This window comes from Lemur catta, chromosome 7 (assembly GCF_020740605.2).
Source record: "Lemur catta isolate mLemCat1 chromosome 7, mLemCat1.pri, whole genome shotgun sequence".
Classification (NCBI taxonomy): domain Eukaryota; kingdom Metazoa; phylum Chordata; class Mammalia; order Primates; family Lemuridae; genus Lemur; species Lemur catta.
Genome location: NC_059134.1, coordinates 105,800,946 through 105,825,496, shown reverse-complemented (window position 1 = coordinate 105,825,496; position 24,551 = coordinate 105,800,946). Strand labels below are relative to the sequence as shown.

Genomic DNA, 24,551 nt, shown 5'->3' with positions numbered 1-24,551 from the left:
GACTGGAATTTTTGTTTTCATCTTTTTGTTGAAAATTTTTAAACTATATAAAAATAGAGAAAAATATGTAATGACTCCCTTATGAACTCATCACCCAGCTTTATTCAGAGCTCCAGGTCAGTGTTGTTTCATCCACGTCCCCATTCTCTGTCCCCACGGCCACCCTGGAGTTATCTTGACGCCAGTCCCGGACATCATAGCTTTTTTTTTGAAGATGATAATGAGGGGAATCATAGCATTTCTTCTGTAACAATTTCAACACGTATCTCCAAAAGCTAGGGACACTTTTAAAAAATACATAACCACAATACCATTGTTCCTAAAATAATTAACAATAAGTCCTCAATTTTATCTAACTTATAGTCAGTTCAGCTAGACTTTATGAAGAGAAGATTTTAATAGGTAGTGAATGGGAAAAAGGGAATATAGGTTGAGGGAACAGCATGTGCAAAACCAGGGAAAGTGTATAAGTGAAAGGTTATAACAGTCTGACTTAGAGCTGTGGGCATGGAAAGGAAATTATAAATATTAATATGAGTCATGGCAGAGGTAAACTTAGTGGAATTTTCCAGTTGAGGTTAGCATGTGTCTTCCTTCTATTTCTAGTTAAAAGTGTTTAAGTGGTTATTTTGAACCATATAGAACAGGTTGACAGACTATGGCTTGCAGGCCAAATCTGCTCCCAGCCAGTGTTTGTAAATAAAGTTTTATTGGAACGTGGGCACACTTCCTCACTGATGCAGTGTGTGTGTCTGCTTCCGCCCTGGAGTGGCAAGGTTGAGTAGTTGCAACAGAGACCCTGTGACCTGTAAAGCCTAGAACGTTTACCGTCTGGTCTTTTACAGAAAAAGTGAGCCAACTCCTGATCTATAAGAAACCAAGCCTTGGGTTAGAGCTGTCCGGGGAGCTGTGTAGAATGTATTCATTAGAAACAGCCATGGTTTTGTGGTGTTTAGGAGTCAGAAGCATTGGATTTTGTTTTGCTCTGTCTTACTTGATAAAGTAAGTCCAAGAATTTTTCTGCTTGTTTGGTTATTATTTGGTTTTATCTTGTGTATTGTCTTTCTCCCCCACTAGAATGTGAGCCCCCTGAAGTCAGGGGTTTTGTGTCTTTTGTTCACTTCCCTCCCTACTGCCTGAATCAGTGCTAGACACTTTGTAGGCATCCAGTAAGTAATTATTGAATAAATAAGCAAATACTTTGGTCTTTTTGCTCCTTTTCTGCATTTCGCATATTTGGAGCTGCTTGGGGGAACAAGAATGGCGTATTTGTAGGTGGCAATGTTGCTGTTACGTAAATGTTAGAATTTTCCCCTAACAAAGTTTAGAAAATCATCTCACCGATACAATGGAGTATTAAGCAACACTTAAAACTAGTAATTATGAGAACCGTAGAAGTGTGGGGAAAGGTTTATGATGGGTCAGAATGCTCTGCATCTCTAATACATATAAATATGAACAAAGACTGGAAGATCATGTGAAAATGAAATCATTTTAAGACAGTGAGTTTTGGGTGGTTTTTCTCTCCAAAGTTGTCTTAATACTATTGCTTACTCATCTTTTCAATAGTGATTTTAAATGTATATAAATTTTCCCTGCCTCGCCACCCCTCTGCACCATGTCCAGAAATGTGTCCTTCTGGCGGATCGCAGATAACACAGTAATCAGCAGTGAGAGGCTGTGTTGACCCTCAGCACCCAACAGGTGCTGAGCACTGGGGGTGGGTCCGCGGGACCCTGAGCTGGGCCGCACGGGGCACTTCCCAGGAGGAGCTGTGCCTGTCGGCTCCTCGGTCGTCGCCTGATTTGGGTTTATAAGCTTATGTCTACACAAAAGCCTGCTGTCGCGATGGAGCCTGAACAGCCGTGGCAAAAAGGAGTGGTCGGGTGAGAACGCCTTGCATCTGGGTTTTCTCAGAGCAGCACCCCCCCTTCCCCAGTGAGACTCACGTTCTGACCAGCTTTCCCACAGTGTGTTTTAGGGATGCAGCGTTGGGAGCAACGTTTACTTTTCTTCTCATTTCCCCTTCAGCCTGCCTTTAACAATGTGGATAAGTGTTTCCTTTGTACCTCAGTTTCTCCATCTACGAAGCTATGGTTCTTTATACATCTCCCAAGGCTGTGGTGAGTTTGCAGTTCTTTCAGTTAAATAGGTCTTTTGTTTCTACCAAACCACATTTCCAGCATAGATAGAGTTGGTGTCCACACTTTTGCCTCTAGGCGTCACGTGATCATGCTTGCCGGGGGCTGGAATTCTGCGGCACAAAACAAAATACAAAAAGATTCCACAATTTCAGAAGGCTTCTCCTTAAGGGAATATCAACTCCCAGGTTTAGCAACTGGGAAGGTGATGAAGTACCTATCTTCATTTAATTCAAAGGAAAACCCACAGTCCTTCCAGGGATCTACAGGAGTCTAGTGAAATGACTCCCTGCCCCCAAGCCCAGCCCCCCAGTCTGACCACCTGCTACTACCTCCTAGGTCACCCCATTGGAGTCACCTGGGCCTCTCTGCTCTTCCTTGAAAATGTCAGGTGTGATCTACCTTGGTCTTTGCACTGCCTCCGCTGGGCAGACATGGCTCATTTTTGCTCAGAGTGTTTGCTCGAGTGTCCCCTTCCCCGTGAGGTCTCCCCTCCCCACATCATCCCTGCTTTTCCGCAGCACTTGTCAGCTCCTAACTTACTGTGTCGTTCCCTTGTATGTTATGGTTGTTACTGTCTCTCCACCCCAGCTGGAATGGACGCTCCACCAGGGCCAGGATTTTTGCTGGTTTCCTTCCCAGTGGTTGGATTAGGGTCAGACTCATAGTGAGTGCTTAGTAGATATTGGCGGAATGAATGCAATGGCTGGGACACTGGGTTTCACCTTGCACTTGGAATTCTGCTACTTCCATGATTGTCGCCACTACACCACGTTGAGCTGGGAGTGCTCTGCTCCCGCTTTAATGCACAAGGACAAAAACAACTTCTCTGATTCTTTCTCCGCAAGACTGAGACAGGCTGGAGAGTTTAAGGAGATGCTTTGGGTACTAAGAACAATAGCGAAATCAGCACTGAGAATGCAGCAAGTTTCACCACTGTCTCGCTTGCAGCATTGACTCTTGGAGCTGTCATAACTAGTTCACTCTTACAGGCCCTATCTTAATCTACCCACTGATCATAAGAAATCTAATCTCAGCTTCAAAGGACTAGTACTGACCTTGCCTCGGTGTTGTCATTTTGTCACACACGGCACAAACACGCAGGTCTGACGGGTTCTCTGACCCTCCTCTTTTCTGTAGGTTCTTCCCAAGCATTTGTCTGCGATGTTTCTTGTCCTCGGACTGTAAAGTTCCCAGATAGGTGACCTGCTGATGTGTAAGTTGAATGTATTTTCAGTAGCTTTTATAATTGTGTAGTGGAGGCTTTATAAAAAGTTTAAAATCTCTTTTTCTGTCCCGTTATCCTCCCTTTTATCTTTCTGTCCCAGGTTTCCTTGTTCATTCATCCGTCTGTTTGTCTGTCTTTCCATCTGTCCTTCCATCGATACTTACTGAGCATTCCTGATGGTCCTCTTGGCCGCAGCCCTGGGGCTAATGTGTGTTTTTTGTCTCACTCCACTTTCTTCTCCTCCCCACCTGGAATGCTTTCCAGTGCTCCGACCGCTGAGTGACAGGTACACTAGCTGTGGAATTGTACCTGCTTTGCTTTGTAGGGAGGTCTGTCACAAAGGCCATTATACAAACAGGAAGCAAATGTAACTTTTCCCTTTTTCCTTCCTTTCTCATTATTATTACTGTAACTGACTCACTGTAACTTTAGCCACGGAAAACCCTAGAAGAGTGCTGTCAAATAAAAATACAGTGCGAGCTACGATGCACTTTTTAAAAACAGCTTGACCGAGATGTAATTTGAATACCATGTGGTTTACCCATTTAAAGCGTATAGTTCCATGGTTTTCAGTATATTTGTGGAGGCAAATAAACTTTCTACTAGTCATATTTAAAAAAAAAAAAAGCTGAAATTAATTTTAATAATTTTATTTAACTCAATATATCTAAACTACTGTTTCAAAATGTAATCAACATAAAAATTTTCCACCATGTCAGTTTTTAAATTTAAATTCATTAAAATTAAGTAAAGGGTTAAAAATATAGCTCCTCAGTCGTGTCAGCCTCCTCTTTAGTGCTCAGTAACCACGTGTCGCTGATGGGTGCGCAATTGGACCGTGGAGTTGCTACAAGATAATCCTGCCTCGGGCAGTTGTAGTGTTTTTATGAAAATGCAACTTTTCTGTTTGGTGATGAGGCTCTTTTGGAACATGCATCTGAACTCTTCGGCTGACTCGTTAAGAAACAAGTGTGGTTTCTTTTCCATTGGACAGTGAAAGGACGTAAGGTGGGAAAAGACTTCTGTCCAGAGTTCCTCAGGGCGGAGAGGGTGGCAGAAACTGAACTTTCCCACATGAATACTCGCCCTCCACACCTGTGTGTGCTTAATTGACGTTAAGCACTTCTTTCTCTCCACGTAAATACTAACTTTCCCACACGGACACTCACCCTCCACACCTCCATGCACTTAACACTATGCACTTCTTTCTCTCATTCCACATAAATAGTAACTTTCCCACACGAACACTCACCCTCCACACCTGTGTGTGCTTAATTGACATTAAGCACTTCCTTCTCTCATTCCACATAAATACTAACTTTCCCACAAGTACGCTCACCCTCCACACTTGTGTGCACTTAATTGACATTAAGCATTTATTTGTCTCCACATAAATACTAACTTTCCCACACACCCACCACACCTGTGTGCACTTAATTGACATTAAGTACTTCTTTCACTCATTGCACATAAATGCTAACTTTCCCACATGTATACTTATCCTCCACACCTGTGTGTGCTTAATTGACATTAAGCACTTCTTTCTCTCCACATGAATACTAACTTTCCCACACACCTGCCACACCTGCATGCACTTAATTGACTGAGTACTTCTTTCTCTTATTCCACATAAATGCTAAATCTCCCACATGGACACTCACCCTCCACACCTGTGCACTTAATTGACATTAAGCATTTCTTTCTCTCATTCCACATAAATGCTAACTTTCCCACATGTATACTCATCCTCCACACCTGTGTGTGCTTAATTGACATTAAGCACTTCTTGCTCATTCCACATGCTAACTTTCCCACAAGTACACTCACACTCCACACCTGTGTGCACTTAATTGACATTAAGCACTTCTTTCTCTCATTCCACATGCTAACTTTCCCATAAGTACACTCACCCTCCACACCTGCGTACACTTAATTGCCACTAAGTACTTTCACTCATTCCACATAAATACTAACTGTCCCACACCAACACTCACCCTCCACACCTGCATGCACTTAATTGACATTAAGCACTTCTTTCATTCCACATAAATGTTAACTTTCCCACAGGAACACTCGCCCTCCATACCTGTGTGTGCTTAATTGACATTAAGCACTTCTTGCTCTCATTCCACATAAATGCTAACTTTCCCACATGTATACTCATCCTCCACACCTGTGTGTGCTTAATTGACATTAAGCACTTCTTGCTCTCATTCCACATACTGACTTTCCCACACATGCACTTACCCTCCACTCCTGCGTACACTTAATTGACATTAAGTACTTCTTTCACTCATTCCACATAAATGCTAACTTTCCCCGCATGTATATTTATCCTCCACACCTGTGTGTGCTTAATTGACACCTCTCACTCCACATAAATACTAACTTTCCCACACACCCGTGACACCTGCGTGCACTTAATTGACCTTGAGCACTTCTCTCCTTCCACATAAATAGTAACTTTCCCACAGGGAAACACCCTGCATACCTGTGTGTGCTTAATTGACATTAAGCACTTCCTTCTCTCATTCCACATAAATACTAACTTTCCCACAAGTACACTCACCCTCCACACCTGCATGCATTTAATTGACATTAAGCATTTATTTGTCTCCACATAAATACTAACTTTCCCACACACCCACCACACCTGTGTGCACTTAATTGACATTGAGTACTTCTTTCTCTTGTTCCACATAAATGCTAAATCTCCCACATGGACACTCATCCTCCACACCTGTGTGCACTTAATTGACATTAAGCATTTCTTTCTCTCATTCCACATAAATGCTAACTTTCCCACATGTATACTCATCTTCCACACCTGTGTGTGCTTCATTGACATTAAGCACTTCTTGCTCTCATTCCACATACTAACTTTCCCACAGGTACACTCACACTCCACACCTGTGTGCACTTAATTGACATTAAGCACTTCTTTCTCTCATTCCACATGCTAACTTTCCCACAAGTACACTCACCCTCCACACCTGCGTACACTTAATTGCCACTAAGTACTTTCACTCATTCCACATAAATGCTAACTTTCCCACATGTATACTCATCCTCCACACCTGTGTGTGCTTAATTGACATTAAGCACTTCTTGCTCTCATTCCACATAAATACTGACTTTCCCACACATGCACTTACCCTCCACTCCTGCATACACTTAATTGACATTAAGTACTTCTTTCACTCATTCCACGTAAATGCTAACTTTCCCTCATGTATATTCATCCTCCACACCTGCGTGTGCTTAATTGACATTAAGCACTTCTCTCTCCACATAAATACTAACTTTCCCACACACCTGTGACACCTGTGTGCACTTAATTGACATTGAGCACTTCTCTCCTTCCACATAAATACTAACTTTCCCACAGGGAAACACCCTGCATACCTGTGTGTGCTTAATTGACATTAAGCACTTCTTTCTGTCATTCCATATAAATACTCTAATTTTGCTTTTGTATCTGTCCCACAAAGCTTTTCAGTGCTTTCAAAGAGCACATAAAGGGGTGGTGTCCTCTTTCTGGCCTTCTAATCTGCTCTCTGTCCTCTGCATGCTTACCTTCTCCCCCAGACACTTCACTACAAACTTAAAAACCCTTAAAGAATTTGAAAGTATGAGAAGGGCTGGTAACTTCAGTTGCCCAGAGATGTTAAAGGCAGAATACTTGGAGTTAACCAGATTGATTCCAGCGTTAAGACCTTCACCTAAAGCAAATAAAGATGATAATCTGAAACCTCCTGGCTCTATTGTTAAAGTTTTTAGCAGAGTTTGCTTCTAATGCTGAGATTTTTGTTAGTCCCTACTGATTTAACTGATAAGATGTTCTCTAGGCCTGCAGTTCCCAACCCCCAGGCCGAGGACCAGTGTCCATGGCCTGTTAGGAACCTGCCGCCGCTCCTCCAATCTCCGCACCTCCCACCCTCTCTGTGGAAAAATTGTATTACTTGAAACCGATCCCTGGTGCCAAAAAGGTTGGGGACTGCTGCATGATCTGTGGGTACCTTCCCTGTTCAGCCAGTCAGTAGCTAACTGTTGAGTATATGTAGGGTGTTTGGCTCACAGACCTGCGTCAGAACAGTTCCCATTAACTCGAATGGGAAATTGGTTTCACTAAACTTTAAAAATCTTATGACTGAAGTGGACCTTGAGAGCCTGTGACCTCCAGCTGCCTTCAGGATTCAGTCCAAGCACCCTTCCCTGGCTGTCTGCGCATCCCAGCTGTCCCCACTCTGACCCTCCCATGCTACTGTCAGGCTCTGCGGGGCCTGGTGCAAGGCACGCGGGCCGTAGAGATGCCCGGACCAGGCGACACTGCGTCTTGTCAAGGCGTGTAACTTCCCTGTTTCTTCATCTGCAACGTGGAGCTGGTAATCATACCCCATGGTGCCGTGCTGAGGAGCAGATGAGCTGATGTGTGGAGATCCCGCAAGGTAATCGGGGCTGTGACGCAGGTGCTCATGCTTTTGTGAACTGAGGGAGCCGAGTAGACATTTCTCCGAAGAAGGCAGACAGACGGCCAGCAAGCCCGGGAAAGGTGCTCAGCAGCCTTAGCCGTTAGGGAAATGCGAATCAAGACCGCAGTGAGGGCCAGGCGTGGTGGCTCACGCCTGTAATCCTAGCCCTCTGGGAGGCCGAGGCGGGTGGATCGCTCGAGGTCAGGAGTTCGAGACCAGCCTCAGCGAGACCCTGTCTCTACTAAAAATAGAAATAAATTATCTGGACAACTAAAAATATATATATAGAAAAAATCAGCCGGGCATGGTGGCGCATGCCTGTAGTCCCAGCTACTCGGGAGGCTGAGGTTGGAGGATCGCTTGAGCCCAGGAATCTGAGGTTGCTGTGAGCTAGGCTGACGCCACGGCACTCACTCTAGCCCGGGTAACAGAGTGAGAATCTGTCTCAAAAAAAAAAAAAAAAAAAAGACCGCAGTGAGATACCACTGCACACCCACTAGGCTGGCTCTAATCAAAAAGTCAGACAACAAGTGTCTGAGGGGAATGTAAAGGGGGCAGCTGCTTTGGGAAACAGACTGGCAGTTCCTCAAAAGATTTAACAGAGTTTAGCCCTAAGACCCAGCAATTCCACTCCTAGGTGTATACTAAGGGAAATGAATGCCTGTGTCTACACAAAAACTTGCATGGGAATGTGCCTAGCAGCGTTATTCGTGGTAGCTAAAGAGTGGAAACAACCCCAGTGCCCCCCATCTGATGGACAGATACCCAAGACGTGGTCTAGCCGCACAGCGGGTGAAGGACCAGACGTGCTGCAACATGGCAGCGTTATGCTAAGTGAACGCAGCCACACACGTGTGTACTCTGTTGTTGAAATCCCTCCAGAATAAGCAAGTCCGTGGAGGCAGGAAGCGGATGAGGGGTTGCCTGGGGCAGGTGAGGCTGAGGGGAAACAGGAGAACAACAGCTAGGGGGTGTGAAGTTTCTCTTTGGGAGGATACAAATGTTCTGAAAAGGCTTATGGTGGTCGCACAACTCGGGGACACACCACAGATGACTAACTTGTGCGCTGTGAGTGGATGAATTGTGTGGCACATAAATTATATGTAAGTGAAGTTGTTTTAAAAAAAGAACTAACAGACAAGAATTCTCACTAAGTTGTCAGTAAATATTCTCTTCTCTACATCAGTTTAGCTTCTTCCTTTCTTTATCTATTTCCCCTCAAATAAAAATAAAAAGCGAGAAGCTAAAAGCCTTCCTGTGTCTGTTAATCGGTCTTCTTCAGCCCGAGCGGCCATGCTTCCTGGACCACTCCTGCCAACCGTGTTCAGCATTTTCAATATGCAGCTTATATTGTCCTTTTATAAATGTGTGTCTCGTAGATCTTACTAGACAGTGAGAGTCTGGACAGAGATGTTGAGGGTTAGCGTTTAATCAGGGACTGTGCTCAGGTGCGTTACACGCATTCTCACGTTTAATCTCGGCAGTGAGCTGTGAGGGGCTTTGCCAACACAGGTGACACGCAGCAGAGGTCGGGTTTGAACCCAGGTCTGTTTGACTCTGAAATTATGTGCTAGTGCACGTCCGTAACCGTTGTACTGTGCTGTCTGTCTGTAGCCGCCACGGCTGTTGGCACAGTGCTGCGCGTCAAGCATTTGCTCATTAGTTGCTGTGTATTCAGATGCCTCTGCAGCATTTTTGCTGAAATACTCCAAGACACGGATGAAGATTTATCTCTGGGGTCTTGTAGTGCAGTCCAAAGACTGTGTGCTACAAACACAAAATTTCTTTGAAATCTTGTTTAATCTTAAAAAATTGTGTAAATTCAGCATTTTGCTCTTTATGTGTATGTGTTCAAATATAAATTTCATCCCTCCATACCAACCCCCTCGCCAACTCTGAGTAAAGTTGATCTTGGAGTCGCAGGACCTATTTGTCTGGTGTGATCCTGGTGCACTGCCAGAGGGGTGTGTGTGTACCCACAGTCACGCGTCACTTAAGGACAGGACTGTGTTCTGAGAAATGCATTGTCCGTCAGTGTTGTCTTGTGAACGTCATCGAGTGTACATGCACAAACCTGTCACAGCCAGCACAGCCTGCTACTCAGTGAGGCCTGTGGCTCCCGGGCTATGAGCCTGTGCGGCCGTGGTGACACAGTGGTGAGTATGTGTGTGTCCAACCTATCTAAACATAGGAAAGGTACAGTAAAAATACGGTATAAAGGATAAAAAAGGTACGCGTGTATAGGGCGGCTCCATTAGAATCTTACGGGACCACCATTGTATTTGTATTACGTTGTTCACCAAAACATCTGTATGTGGCACACAGCTGTACTACTTTTAGAAGCAAAATTGTCTATATAATCCACCTCTTAGCTTCAGATATTATTACCTAATATTATATGTCTGGCAATGACTTTTCCTCTTAACTCCACACTCACGTGTTCGAGTGCCTGTCTGGCATCTGCGTTTGGACTAGAGCAGAACTCTTGGTTCTCCCTACAGCTGCAAACCTATTTTTCCTCCAATTTTTCTTATCTCGGTAAATGGTACTATTATCTACCTGGGTGCCTAAGCCAAAACCTTAGGAATTATCCTAGATTCTTCTTTTTTGTACCTAGCACATCTAGTGCGTCAGCAAGAACTGTCGAATCCAAACTCTCCCCATCTCACGTTTCCTTTGCTCTTCCTGCAGCCCAGGCCCCCTGTCCTCACGGTGCAGTGGCCACACTGCACCTCGCTGATCTGGTCCACTCTCCTGGTCAGTTCTCTGCACCGCTGGCAGGGGGATCTTCTGAAATGCAGATCTGATTGTTTTACTCTCCTGCTTAATACCCTCCAGTAAAATCCAGACTTCTCACCATGGCTGCAAGATTCTGTTTGGCTGGGCCTCTGCCTGCCTCGTCACCTATTCACTCCGTTTCTGTCGTGCGGCCTCTTCTCTGCTGCTGGAGTAGGAGAGGTCCGGCTCTCCTTGAGGCCTTTGCACTTGCAGTTCTTTGCCTGGAACCCTTTGATCTCAGAAGGTTACAGACCTGTCCCCTTTGTGTCATTCCGGTTTCACTCAGCTCGGATAGGCCTTCCCTAAACGCCGAATTAGACACATGCCTCTAGTCAGTTTTGTGTTATTTCACTTTTACCTTTTTTCCTGTTACATACACTATGCGAAATGACTCGTTCATTTATTTTTATTTATCCCCACTTCTGACCCACCCACCCCCCAAAAGAATGTGAGTTTTACAAGGAGAGGGATTATGTCTGTCTTGTTCATTGCTGTGTCCCCGGTGCCTGACCGGTGGGCATCCAGGAGGTCTTTACTCTATATTTGTTGGATAAATGATTACTTTTCCCATTCTGCATGGGCCAGTGTGAGGGTCAGCGTTGTGCTGGACTGAGAGTATGTGGACAGTGCTGACTTATGAAATGAAAATTATCAAAGCCTCTGTCTGGTGCGTGGCATGTTCATAGCAGATTTGTTCATAATAACCCAAAACTGGAAACAACCCAAATGTCCGACAACATGTGAATGAATATACAAATTGTGCACTATTATTTGGCCATAAAAAGGAATGAAGTATCAGTGCATGGGGCAGTATGGTGAACCTTGAACACATTATGCTGAGTGAAGGGAAGCCTTACATAAAAGTGCACATTACTTATGATTCCATTTATATGAAATTCTAGAAAAGACTAATTTAATCCATAGTGACAGAACAGAGTTTCAGTGGAGCCCGAATGGGAGAGGATTGACTGGGATGGAACACGAGAAAACTTTTAGGGTATGGAAATGTTCTGTATCTTGGATATGGTAGTAATTACACAGGGTGTATAAGTTTGTCAAAACTTAGCAAAATGTACAGTTGAAATCAGTCCAGTTTGGATTTCTTTTGAATTGTTTACCTACCCACTTCTTGAGCATATGACTTTTCTTTTAATTTTAAAATCTCCCAGCTACCTGCCGACTCATCCTAGATGCACTTGCATTCCTTTTTCTGAATCGGTGCCAGCATCCTTTGGGTCTCTTGTCCCCGTCTCTGATTGGCAACGCATCTTTCTAATTGCTGGGTAATTAGTTACCTTCAGATACGCCATTAGAACGTGCCGTCAAGGGTAGCTGGGTTTCAGAATCAAAGAGTAAGTACTTCCAGCAGAAGTATGGCAATTTTATAACAGAGTAAGAAAAAAAAATGTTTGCGCACATTTAGCTTGACAGGAAGACATAAGAAGTGTAGATTTTAAACTCTCAGTTCTTTCAGATACGAGGAGTTATGTGCTTTGATCATACTTAAACCATTTCAGAAATCTTATCCTTTATGTCGATTTATCCTGTTCCTGGTAATATTGTAGCTGAACTCAACTGCATTGAGATGTGGTGGATAGTAGGTTGTCTCATGATCAAACTCATGCTTTGACCTTAATGTATTGTACTTAGCATCAGGTAGTTTTCACCTTTTGTTTTTCCTCCTTTTAGTTCACAGGCTCACCCAGTCCTTTCTTCCTTTATCAGTACTCCATTTCACAAGTGGGCTGTGAATACAGCCTTGTGAAACACTCAAGGCGTAGGTAGGGTCTGCTGTGCCAGTTCCCCTAAAGCTCCCTCACTGCTCTCCCCCTCCCCAGACACTAGTAAGAGTTTGGCGGATATCCTTCCAGATCTTTCCCTGAGCATTCACTTACAATCCATGTGCACATACACACATTTTACGTAAGCAGAATCACTGTGAGTTACTCAGCTTCCTCTTTTCATATAACTGTGTGTCTTGGGGATTTTCCCATTTCTGTATTTATCTATCTTGTACTTTTTAATGTTTTAAATATTCCTTAGAATGTAGAAAACACAGTTTATTTAACTAATCCTACTAAATGGACTTTTAGTTGTAATTTTCACTCCAATAGTGAAAAAGTGAATTTAGACTAATGTAAATAATTTGTGTTTTAAGAGCTTTTCATTTCTTATTTATTCAGTTATATTATTATTTATACTACCTTTTTATAGGTCATTAAATATGAAATGTCCAATTTTGAATCAAAAGTATAGCTTATTATCTCTCAAACAAGAAGCAGTACAATTAATCAAAGTATGCACCTAAACTGTCAACACAGTTTTGTCATCTGAACGGCAGCTTGTTTATGCCAGCAGCAAAGCAGCCTGGAGAATGAGTGGCAATGCAATCACGAAAGGCGTTTTCCACAGCTTGTTGAGAATTGAATATTTTTCCTTGCAAGAAGTGGTCCAAAGCCTGGAAGAAGTGGCAGTCAGTTGGTGCAAGGTCTGGTGAATGTGGTGGATGACAGAGAGTTTCCAAGTCCAGCCTCTGTAGTTTGAGCAGTGTTGTTTGTGTGACTTATTTGTGCCACATGAGGTCAACCATTGTCTTGCAAGAGGATTGGGTTGTCTCTGTTGACCAATCTTGGCTGCTTAATCGCAAGCATCCTCATCATTTCATCCAATTGGTTGCAGTAGACATCCGCTGTAATCAATTCACAGGGTTCATGAAGCTGTGGTCGATAATACCAGTGCTGGACCACCACACAGGCACCATTAGCTTTTTTTTGATGAATATTCAGTTTTGGACTGTGTTTTGGCACTTCATCTGCATCCAACCATTGTGCTAAATGCCTGCAATTGTCAAAAAAAAAAAATCCATTTTCCATCACATGTAACAATACGGTGTAGAAATGTTGGCCATTAATGTCATGACAGCAAAGAAAGGTAAGCTTCAAGATGATTTCTCTTCTGAAGCTTGTTTAATTCATGCAATACCCATCTATCCAGCTTCTTTACCTTGCCCATTTGTTTCAAATGGTCCAATATTGTTGGAATAATAACATCAAACCCTGCTGCTAATCCACGCTTAGGTTGAGATGGATTCGCTTCCACTACAGCTTTCAGCTCATCATTATCCACCTTGGTCTCAGGCCGCCCACGTGGCTCATTTTCAAGATTAAAATCACCAGAATGGAACTTCTTAAACCATCGAGGTACTGTGCGTTCATTAGCCACATCCTTCCCAAACGCTCTGTTGATATCTGGAGCTGTCTGCGCTGCAGTGGTTTCACGAGGGAACTCGTATTCAATAATAACACAAGCTTCTGACTTATCCATGGTTTCACAAAAATTGTTCTAAAAAAAATTTGACAGATAATCACAAGCCACGATGTGCATTGGCAAGATTGAAGATGTACCTTCACAATAAAAATAAAACAAGAATTGTCAAAGTGAAACATCAGAGATATCAACCATCAAACTTGGTACTTAAGGAAATAGGACATTTCATACTTAATAACCTAATAAAACTTACTGGGGTGGGAAGTACCTCACTGATGTTGTAATGTTGAAACAACACCATTTGAAAACCTTTATTTTGGACGAAAGAGTAGAATGTAAGTTTCTCTGTGTTTTTGCGCTTTCTCTTTAGGTGTGATTATTATAAATAAATAGCACTATAAGTAGTTACAAAATTATCTTACAGTTTTTACCTCCTTAATAGTAGTTGCTCTAGGTTAATATTTTCCCTTGGAGCTGGAGCCAAGCGTATGTGAAAATGTTTTTTCTCTCTCTCCCTTTTTCAACTTTAAATCCTGTTAATACATTGCTGTGGAACTTTCTACCAGGCTCTGTCGAGGTTGTCTCCCAGGCTGCTGGTGGTTTATCAGCACTCAAAATACTAAAAACAAAAAACCTGTTTCTTCACATCTCCTTGCCCTGTATGTATGCAGATGCACAAATATGGAAAATTTTGATGTTTAAGCAGAATTAGAAAGTTATCTTTCGGGAAGATGTGTTTGAATCTCTCAAAGACCTGTGTGTGACGTAAGTCCATTTCTTTAGCTCTGCTTTTTGACAGTGGCAGTGGGGGGCAGGCTGGCCTTGTCTCTGCCACCCAGGAAGGACCAGCGATGCCTTCCTGTTAGGTGCTGATGGCGTGCTCAGTTATGAAACAGTCTCAGACCCCGTTTTCTTTCATATTAACTGAACTTAGTATCAGCCTCACCTTCCCTCCTCCCCTTTCTCTTTCTGGTTTCCGGTTTCCCTTCTCAATATGTTAGTACACTAAAGCGTGAAGGCGTGCAGACAGCAGAAATTACATGTTCTCTATGTTCTCTGGTGGTTTTAGGTGTCCTGGCTTTAAGCTTCCTTCCTCTTAAACAAACAATATGGGCAGTCTGTCAAGTCTGAGGGTTTAAATTCTTGTTAGCCTTTTAATTTATTGTGATTAAGATGAATTTTAAAAGAAAACTATTTCCTCTATTTAAGAATTGCCCTGACAAGAAGTTGGAAATCCTAGAACCTTGTTGCAAAGGAATGTACAGCTATTTGTCACGAATGCGTCTGTCTCATTGTCAGTATGCAGTTAGATATCTTCAAGAGAGAGGCAGGCACCAAAAGCTTTGGGGCCAAGCATAACGTGGAGGGGTGGTGTTAATGTCCAGGGGCCTGGCTCGTTGATTTTGTTCACTGACTAACCTCGAGGCATTTGACCGCTCTATCTCTTATGGTTTCTTTGCCCTCAATCATTAGATATTAAATTTACTGTGGATGAATGAGACTGTTTACAAAAGGGTTCCAGTGTCCACCAGGAAGGTGTTTATAAATATGAAGTATTGCATATTTTTAGTATCTTTCTTAAGGATGACAGAACCTAGTAGAACTGCCTTTGATTCATCTTAGAGAGCAGCTCTTAGGAGACAAAGTTCATTTAATACTTCAACAAATACTTACTGAGCTTATCTGCACAATAACCTATCTGTTATATACCAAGCATTTTCTAAGTTTTGGAAATAGAGTAATGAACAAAATAGATGAACGTCTCTGCCCTCGTGGAACTTAGATTCTGGCTGGGGAGACATACTGCATAAGATAACACATACGAAGGGCAGTATGTAGCAAGTTAGATAGTGACGAATGCTGGGCAGAAAAAATAAGCAAGGAAAGAAGACAGGAAGTGTCAGGGGTAGTAATGTGGCTTAATTATTACTGCAGCTGGTTTCCTTTTTAAAACCATGCACAACTTTCTGCATTCAAAAGCATTGTTCTGTGAAGGGGTCCTCTGGCTTCCACAGGCTGCCAAAGGGACCCTGGCATGGAGTGCAGGGAGCCTACATCCGAGGGTCGTCCCTCCAACCCTCCACGTGGGATTAATAGATACTGATTTCCCTCCTTCATGCTTTATGTGATAAAGATGTGGTAGACTTTCCACGTAGATTTTCACATTATGTCTGGTAATTGTGGCTTTAAATTATTTGAAGTCAACATTCACTTTTTTTTAAAGAGAAAATTCTTAAGTCTCACTGTCATTCACAGGTTAGTATTGTAGGAGAGTTTTTCCATTTGTGTTCTGCAGAATCCCGGGGTACCCAGAAGCCTTTTGGGAGACTCTTTGATCATTTTACATTTATGTTTGGATTAGTCTTATCCATGTTAGTCTGAACAAGTTCGTCGGATGCCGGGCCTTGAGGGAGGTGTCAGGAGAGAGCATAGACTGCGGGGTCAGTGCGAGTTCATGGGCTGGAAACAGCACACAGTTAACAGATGCAAGAAGTGAGCGAACCACTGATTTAACTTCTTAGGTGTGTATCATTGGACCACCGGCAAGACCTTGAGCTGATACCTAGTGTCTGTATAAAGATAAGAATTTCTGAACTTATTCCTCTTTTGTTTTCCTTCCCTCCTTTCCCAGATTTTTTTTTTGAGCATCCATGTCAGCTAGGGATACGGAGACGAAAAAACAAACAAAAGCATTGCTCGCCCTCGTGACTGGGGAGAGACAGACGACTGAATAATCCAGCACAGTATTTTTAAATTTTTAAAAATTTTTAATTATTATGGGTACACAATAGTCGTGTATCTTATCCATCATAATATATTTTGGTAAGTGCTAAGATAGAGATAGGACCGAGCGTCAGTGAGAAGGCATAAGTGGGGCACCTAAGCTGAGTGGGATGGTCCAAGAAGCCCGGACCTGTGGCACCAGAACGGGTCGGGAAAAGGGCCACACGCTCCCTGCTTTTCCTTGGCTTTCTTCCGACCGATAGTACTTCTGGTTTAATGCAGGGTCACCAGGCTCTCTGGCCCACTACCTGTTTTTGTGTAGCCTGTAAAACAGACCTTGCTAAGTACTGTAGTTGAAAAAGGTCAAAAGAGTAATGGTGTGAAAATCATATGAAATTCAGATTTCTGTGTCCATAACCTTAATGGAACACAGCCTTGTCCGTGCATTTGCATGTGGTCTGTGGCTGCTTTCTCTCCCCAGCAGTAGAGTCGAATAGTTGCATCAGAGACCTTACGGCCTCCAAGGCTGAAATATTTAGGCGCTTTACAGGAAAAGTTTGCCGGCTCCTGTTTTCGTGCTTTGCATGCCCTCCTGAGACGCAGGGGGGCAGGCTGGAAGACGATGGCGTCAGAAGGAGTGCATGGAACCCTGTTTCCTCCTGTTAGCTGGTTGCACGCAGCGCACAGGAAGTGTTTGAGACTTCTCTTTTCCGATCTCCCACCGAAGCGTAATGCATGTACACCTCAATGCACAGAAACAGGTATTTGCCTTGTTCTTGTTTTATCTGTTTTGAATTTAGTTATGGGAAACATTTCATATTTCTCAAAAAGAGGGTATCTGGTATGAGTCAAAATGATTGCAGGATATGCTTGCCTGGAGAGTAGGAGGTCGGGGGTCCACTCCCTGGTGGGCTGTAAACTATCTGAAGGACATCAAAATCGTCCTTTCGCCTCCCTGCAGGTCTCTGAATTGTGAGAGTGATTGGCGGGTGCACTAGATCATCTCTAGACACCCTTCAGCTCAGCGGAGACATTGCTACATGGTGGAAGCAGCGCTGGGTGTGAATCCGGCTCTGTCACTGCCTACCAGGTGACCATGAGAAACTTATCTAAATGCTTTGGGCCTTTGTTAGCTCATGTGAAAATGTGGCTATAAGAATGAAATGACGCTGGGAGTGGTGGCTCATGCCTGTAATCCTACCACTTTGGGAGGCCGAGGTGGGAGGAGTTCACGACCAGCCTGGGCAACAGCAAGACCCTATCTCTATGAAAAATAAAAATAAAAAAAAAATAGCCCGGCATGGTGGCGCATGCCTGTTGTCCCAGCTACTCAGGAGGCTGAGGCAGGAGGATCACTTGAGCCCAGGAGTTCTAGGCTGTGGTGAGCTATGATTGTGCCACTGTACTCCAGCCAGGACAACAGAGTGAGACCCCATCTCTTAAAAAAAGAGAGAGAGAGAGAGAGAGAGAGAGAGAGAGAGAAGAAAATCTCCCAGTAGTTTGTTTTAATGAGTGGCTAAAATAGTCATCAACTGTGATGATGGGCAGATGCTGGGCAGAAAGTACATTTGCCTTTTTGCTGATAACTGGATTCCTAGACAGTACTTTAAACCAAGATCTTCTCTAACAGGTAAATTCTAGCTCATGTTTTAACTCAAATTGACACCTGGAGGCCTTCGTTTTACCATTCTTAAGGCAGATGATAATGCGGAAAAAAGATTTCACGTGTCCTACGTCTTCCCTCTGTATTAACTACTGTCTTTGCTTTCCACCTGTTCTCAATAAGTGAGTTATTTAATGAATAATTTAAACTCTCCATAGGAAGGTTCCGCCTCCCCCCCAGACACTGTGATGACTTGTGGAAGGTTAGCATTGATGAGGCTTCTACGGAGAAGTTGCTTATGTTTGCTTAGCATAATTTTTGACAGTTTAGAGGTAGCATCATTCTAGAGACAATGTTAGACTATCAGTCAGGACACTACATTTTTTGTCTTGGAATAATACTCCTTTGACATTCATTTATAAGTGTCTACTGAATAATAATTATATACTTCATCTTAAGCCAACTTATGAAATATCTGTGTTTATGATTTGCTTAATGAAAAGATACAGGGTTCCTTTAAATGGCCAGCTTTTCTAGTAGAATCAGCATAATTATTTGAATCGTATGCAACTCTATAAGATCATATCATAGTAAGCTAGACGTAGATTATGGTTAAAAGCATAGGCTTTGGAGTCACGTAACAGCTACAGTGCAAAGCCTGGCTTTGCCATTTACTTACTAGCTGTCTATGATCTTGGCCTTCTAGTTCCTCGTGGGAATAATAATACTCAGGGCTGTCGTGAAGATGAAATGAAATTATCCATGGGAAGTGCCTAGCATGGTGCCCAACATACCGTCAGTTTGTCTATCATATCCACTGTTAGCAGATTATTGTAGAGGTCTGTGCAGCATATTGCTTTCTTTGGATACAGAACTTCATCGTCCTATCTCTTAAGCTTCATTTTTTGCTACCTGATATCAAACTCCAGCTCTCCTAAAGTAGTAGTAGCCCCCCTGAAGTTTCATGGCCTCTTTCCTCTGTATACATACCTATGCTTTGTCTGCCTAGAGCACCTCACCTTTTCTCCTGACTGACTTACCCTTCAGAGCCCAGTTCAAGGGACATACCGTGCAGTCCTCCCTCACCGCGGCCGAGTTTCCACGCGGCCCATGCAGACCCTCCCTGCTTCCCGCCTTGTGCAGACGTGCCTTCCCGTTTTCCTGTACGTCACTTTCTTGTGCTTTGCAGATACTGCCTTTTTTTACAAATGGGAGGTTTGTGGCAACCCTGCATCGAGCAAGTCCGTCGGCACCGTTTTTCCAGGGGCACATCCTCACTAAGTGTCTCTGTGTCACATTTTGGTAATTCTCGCAACATTTCAAACTTTTTTGTTATTATTATATCTGTTCTGGTGGTCTGTGATCAGTGATCAGTCAGTAGCCATCAACATTGAGGCAAGACTCTCCACCGGCAAAAAGGTTAGGACTTGCAGAAGGCTCAGATCGTTAGCATTTTTTAGCCATAAAGTATTTTAAAATTAAGGTATGTACATTGTTCTTTCAGGCATAATGCCATTGCACACCTAACAGACTACAGTATAGTGTAAACGTAACTTGCAGATGCACTGGGGAACCCACAAACTCATGTGACTCAGTTTATTGTGGTGGTCTGGAACAAAACCTGCGACATCTCCGAGGAGTGCCTGTATCGTAAGCAGGTATATACTTGCTGTCTGTCAGACTGTGAGACTCTTAAGGGCAGGCGTCTGCGCAGCTTTGGGAATCCCGCCTAGCGGCAGACGGCGGGACATGCATTCTAGAGGGGAAGACGAATATTAAACAGTCCCAAGTGTGCGAAGCGCTGCTGTGGAGCAGCAGTGCAGGGGGCCCGGCAAGGGCTTTGGGCTTCGTCTGAGCACATTAAAGAAGCCTTTTCTAAGGAAGAGACTGATGTTTGTTTAAGTCGAAGCCTGAAGGATGTGTAGGAGTTAGCTACGTGCATAGGCAAGAGTTCCAGGTGCGGAAAACTGCATGGACACGGTGGCTTTGGGCAAGTTACTCAGCTTCTTGGTGCTTCAGTTTCTTCATTCATAAAATGGGAATGATATAACCATTTCAGTGGTTACAGTCGCTGTAAATGTAAAGACTGTATTTCAGGTCATCATCTTCTAATTAATATTTCTGAAATGAAGCATAATCGGTTGATTCAGGAGAGCTTGTGGGTTTATTTACTGAATTGCTAAATGTGTGCATCTACCTACTGCACTTTTCCTGTAACCTTGTTTTTTTATCTGCCCTAAAGCCTTTCTCACATTTTAATGACAAGAATAGTGTGTTTTATTTTGCCTTTTAGTTTGCATGTTTTAATTACTGAGATCAAACTCTGCCTTTCTTTGCTGCGTAAGTCTCACGGTATGTCAAACTTCTTAGGTCAGTGAGTTACCAGTGAGAATGCTTTCTCCTTGTAGAAACAGAAAAGCCAACTCAGCGACTTAAGCACACAGATGTTTGCTATTTCAAATGACAAGAAGTCAGGGCAGGGTGACTAATGCTGGTTAATTGAGCAGCTGGGCAGAGACATCAAGGACCCAAGTTCATTTCCTCGTCCATTTGGCCGTCTTCAGCACAGGCTCTTCCTCGCTGGCTCCCCGTGGGCTCAAGCAGTCAATGCCATTCCCGGAGCCCAGGCAGACACCAGAAATCCAGCTGAGGAAGAGAAACAGTGTCTTTGTGTGTGTCTCTCTCTATGGAGGAACATTGGGTGGTTTGCGCCATTTGTCTATTGTGAATAATGCTGCTTATAAACGTTGGCATGCAGTAAATTCTCTTTTACAATACAGCATCATTTCATTAATACATAGACCAAATATTGTTGGAATTAAATTTGTGTTTTTAGCATCATTCACTGTAATAAAATTCTAGTATTTAAAGTATTTTGAGCCACTGGTTTGATGTTTGATGGAATTTGGTCCTATGGTAAAGGAAATATAAACCAAGTAAGTTAAAGGGATCTTAGAAATAATTTTATTTCATCTTCTAATGAAGATGCTCTGGATTCAGAGTGATTTTCATGGTTCCGAGAACTAAGTCACATTAAATTCAAAGTGAATGAAAGGATACATTAGTCACAAATTCAAATAGAGTTACCATGTGTATCTTTCTTACTCTGCCCGATATCTAACTTCGCCTGTGGGCAAAATGAAGCAGAAAACTGGGATAGTTTAGATATCCAAGTAACTGAAGGAAATTAGTCCTGCTTGAACTATCCAGGTAACTTTAATACGTACTTTTCAGGTATTAGCTTCAGTTGTCCCTTGTGTGTGTTAGTGTTCAGAGCTACCACTGGGATTTTGTTTTTCATGCTCTTTCTGGTTTCTGTTGGCAGTGGTTTCATAGCTGTATACGGTAATCTTTGTTGGAGACAGAAGCAGTGGCCAGCCGGGGGACACACCAAACCGGGAGTGAGAGTTCCTAGGTGTTTCCTTGTCCTGAAACTCATTTGTGTTAGTCATGACAGAGTCAACAAAAGACAGGTAATCCCTGAACGAGCAAATCCCAGTGGAACCAGAAAACTGGGTCTTGCTTTCCTTAATTGGAACCTGACTTAGAGTCCAATATTGAACTGAAAAGGCAGCATTAGCCATTAGAAAAAGAATTTAAATTACTGGTCTATCCATATTTAGAATTTCTTGCAGTCATTTCCACTGTATGTAACACTGAAATCCTTTGTGGCTGTCTGCTGCAAAAGTGAATCTTTGACCCAGCAACTTTAAATGCTTTTAACACCTTTGGGAATTTTGAGAATTCTTAATTTAATATGTGCTTGTCCTGGGTGGGAGCAGGGATGAGGGAGAAACTATATCCTTTTGCATTGAAGGTTATGATGTCTGTAAGCAGAGGCCAGTGCTTCTGCAACCTACGTTTATCTATCACTGAGCGATTATTGACCTCATCAGTATCATATTCTAACTTTTATTTCTGGGGGCAGTGAGCAGCCAGCCGGGCACGCTGGGCCGCAGTGGGCAGCATTTCCTGCAGGCGGGAGGAGGCGAGGCCGATGCTGTGCTGAGGACTCTGACTCCTCTGCGTCCCCGCGGTGGCATGCCTGTCCTCGACACTGGCTGGTGGGGAGGTTGGGATGCGACTACTTCTCTTTCCTTCCCCATCCTAAATGTCATAGATTGTCTCTCTTTAATTTAAATGATTCTTGTTTGCTCGGTAATCATTTAGCTTTTGTCAAGCAGGGACTTGTCCTGCCAAAGAGAACAGGAAGGTCACTCTACTGGGCCCTCTGCTTCCCCGTCCAAGCGGTGTCTGTGGCCCTTTCTCCCAGACTCACAGCGATTAGACGCCTGTGTCTCCCTGAAGGGAAGGAGGCGGCGTGAAAGTAGAAACACTTGACTCAGCAGGTTTTCCGAACGACCTGTGACCTTTGAGTTCCCCGTGTAGCCTTCGTGTTTCTTCTGTGTCCCTCTGTCTTCTGGTTGGCAGAGTGGGGCTGTTCCCGACTCTGGAGGAGGGCGGTGAAGAGGTAACAGGCCCACCTGCATCAGGAACACAGAAGGACTCTGCCTGGCAGAGAACCTCGGCGCCCTGCTGGGTCGGGAGTGCTGTCTGTGTGCCGGGCGTTGCTGGGCGGGGTTGAGAGGAGCGTGAGACTGAACTTCTCTCGGTGAGTCAAAAATACAATTGGGAAGCTATGACATGTTCAAAAAGATGCATAATGTGACGGGCAGAGCCAGCCAGGTATTTCAGACAGTGACTCAAGGAGTCTCTGTAGGGACACCACAGCCCAGAATCAGTCTGTTAAATGGGGATCCATGTCCTGTTGCACTTCTCTAGATTAAACGGTCATAATACACTATAATGCTTCCATTTTCAGTGTGTTGAGGAAATAGTGTTTTTCAAAAAGTAAGACAAAAAAAGAACGCGGGACATTGTGTGTGTCTCCTGACAGACGTGCACAGCACCACCTAGGAAATAGCCTTGCCGACTACAGTAGAGTCTGCATTTGGTAAAAACTCTGGATCTTACTACGTGTTTATGGGAAATACAAGGGGCAGAGAAACATGGGAAATTTGGGGATGAAATCAGCAAATTCCAACCTGCAGGTGCTTTCCAGGATAAACAGATAAAATCCTAAGGCGAAAGAAGGGGAGGAAATTGCTATAGATAAAACGAGACTTAAGAGATGGATGAACCCGTAGTCACATGTGGATCTGATTCCGACAAATGAGGTGACAGGTTGCGGCAGTCCAGGAAATGTGGATGCTGACTGTTTGGTGGTATCAAGAAATATATTGTTAATTATTTTAAGAGTAAAAATGGTATCGTGGATATTTTTTTTAAAAGAAAATCCTTTAGAGAGATATATATTGAAATATTTACATATGAAGGGAAGTGATGCCTGGGATTTGCATATATATGTTTGAAAATTTCCAAATATGAGTTAGTATTTTTTTCCTTAAAAAATGAAGGAGATGACTTGACACAAGATTAGTGGCTGCCTAGAGCCAGGAGTTGAGGGGTGGCCTGGCTGCAGAGGGGAATGAGGGATCTTTCTGAGTCACGGAAATATTCTGTGTCTTGACCGTGGTGGTGGTTACATGGGTGTATACGTTTAAATACTCATCAATCTGTTCATTTAAAATGGGCCCATTTTATTGTATATAATTATACTGTAATAAGATTGATTTTAGAATTGAGTAAAATGGGTAAGAAGGGTTTTTACGTATCGTACGTGTAGTGTCGAGGCAGTAACTTCAGAGGTCGGATGGCACCTAGCACTGCCAGACAGGGGGGTTGTCTGACTTGTGCTGTGTCTGAATTGTTCCCCCACTTAAAGTTAACTTTTATTATTTGCAACTCTGCAATAGGTAATTTTACATCCCTCATCCTCCCTTACGCTCCCTCTTCTAAGTCTCCAAAGTCCATCATACTGCTGTGTATGACCCTGCCGCCCATAGCTTAGCTCCCACTTATAAGGAGAACATGTGGTATTTGGTTTTCCGTTCCTGAATTACTTCACTTAGGATAATGGCCTCCAGTCCATCCAAGTTGCTGCAAAAGACATTATTTCATTCTTTTTTAGAGCTGGATAGTATTCCATGGTGTGCACGTCTGTGTGTGTGTGTACGTGTGTACACATGCACATTTTCTTTATCCACTCATCGATTGATGGACACTTAGGTTGATTCCACATCTTCACTAGGGTATGCATTTTGAAGGTAGATGACATGTTAGGACATCTACCCATTTACAATGATTTTTTTTGAACATTCAACTGGCTACATTATAATAGTCAAGACTAAGGATTCACCTGAGCTGAAAACAATTCTGTAGGATTCTAAGTTTGATCTTTTAATTTATTTTTCATCCAGTCTACCAACCAACCAGCC

General features: G+C 43.2%; 1 protein-coding gene across 3 annotated transcripts in view; it reads left to right on the top strand.

Annotated features, from left to right (window-relative positions):
* Positions 1 to 24,551, top strand: part of PACS1 (phosphofurin acidic cluster sorting protein 1) — a 124,237-nt gene that overhangs the window by 25,084 nt on the left and 74,602 nt on the right. The window contains exon 1 of one of the 3 annotated variants that reach the window (XM_045558427.1): positions 17,636 to 17,700. The exons of the other annotated variants lie outside the window; for them this stretch is intronic. Coding sequence (XP_045414383.1) covers positions 17,651 to 17,700 — 50 coding nt within the window. The 5' untranslated portion in view covers positions 17,636 to 17,650. Of the gene's footprint in view, positions 1 to 17,635; positions 17,701 to 24,551 lie in introns of those variants that run through there. 3 annotated transcript variants of the gene reach the window in all.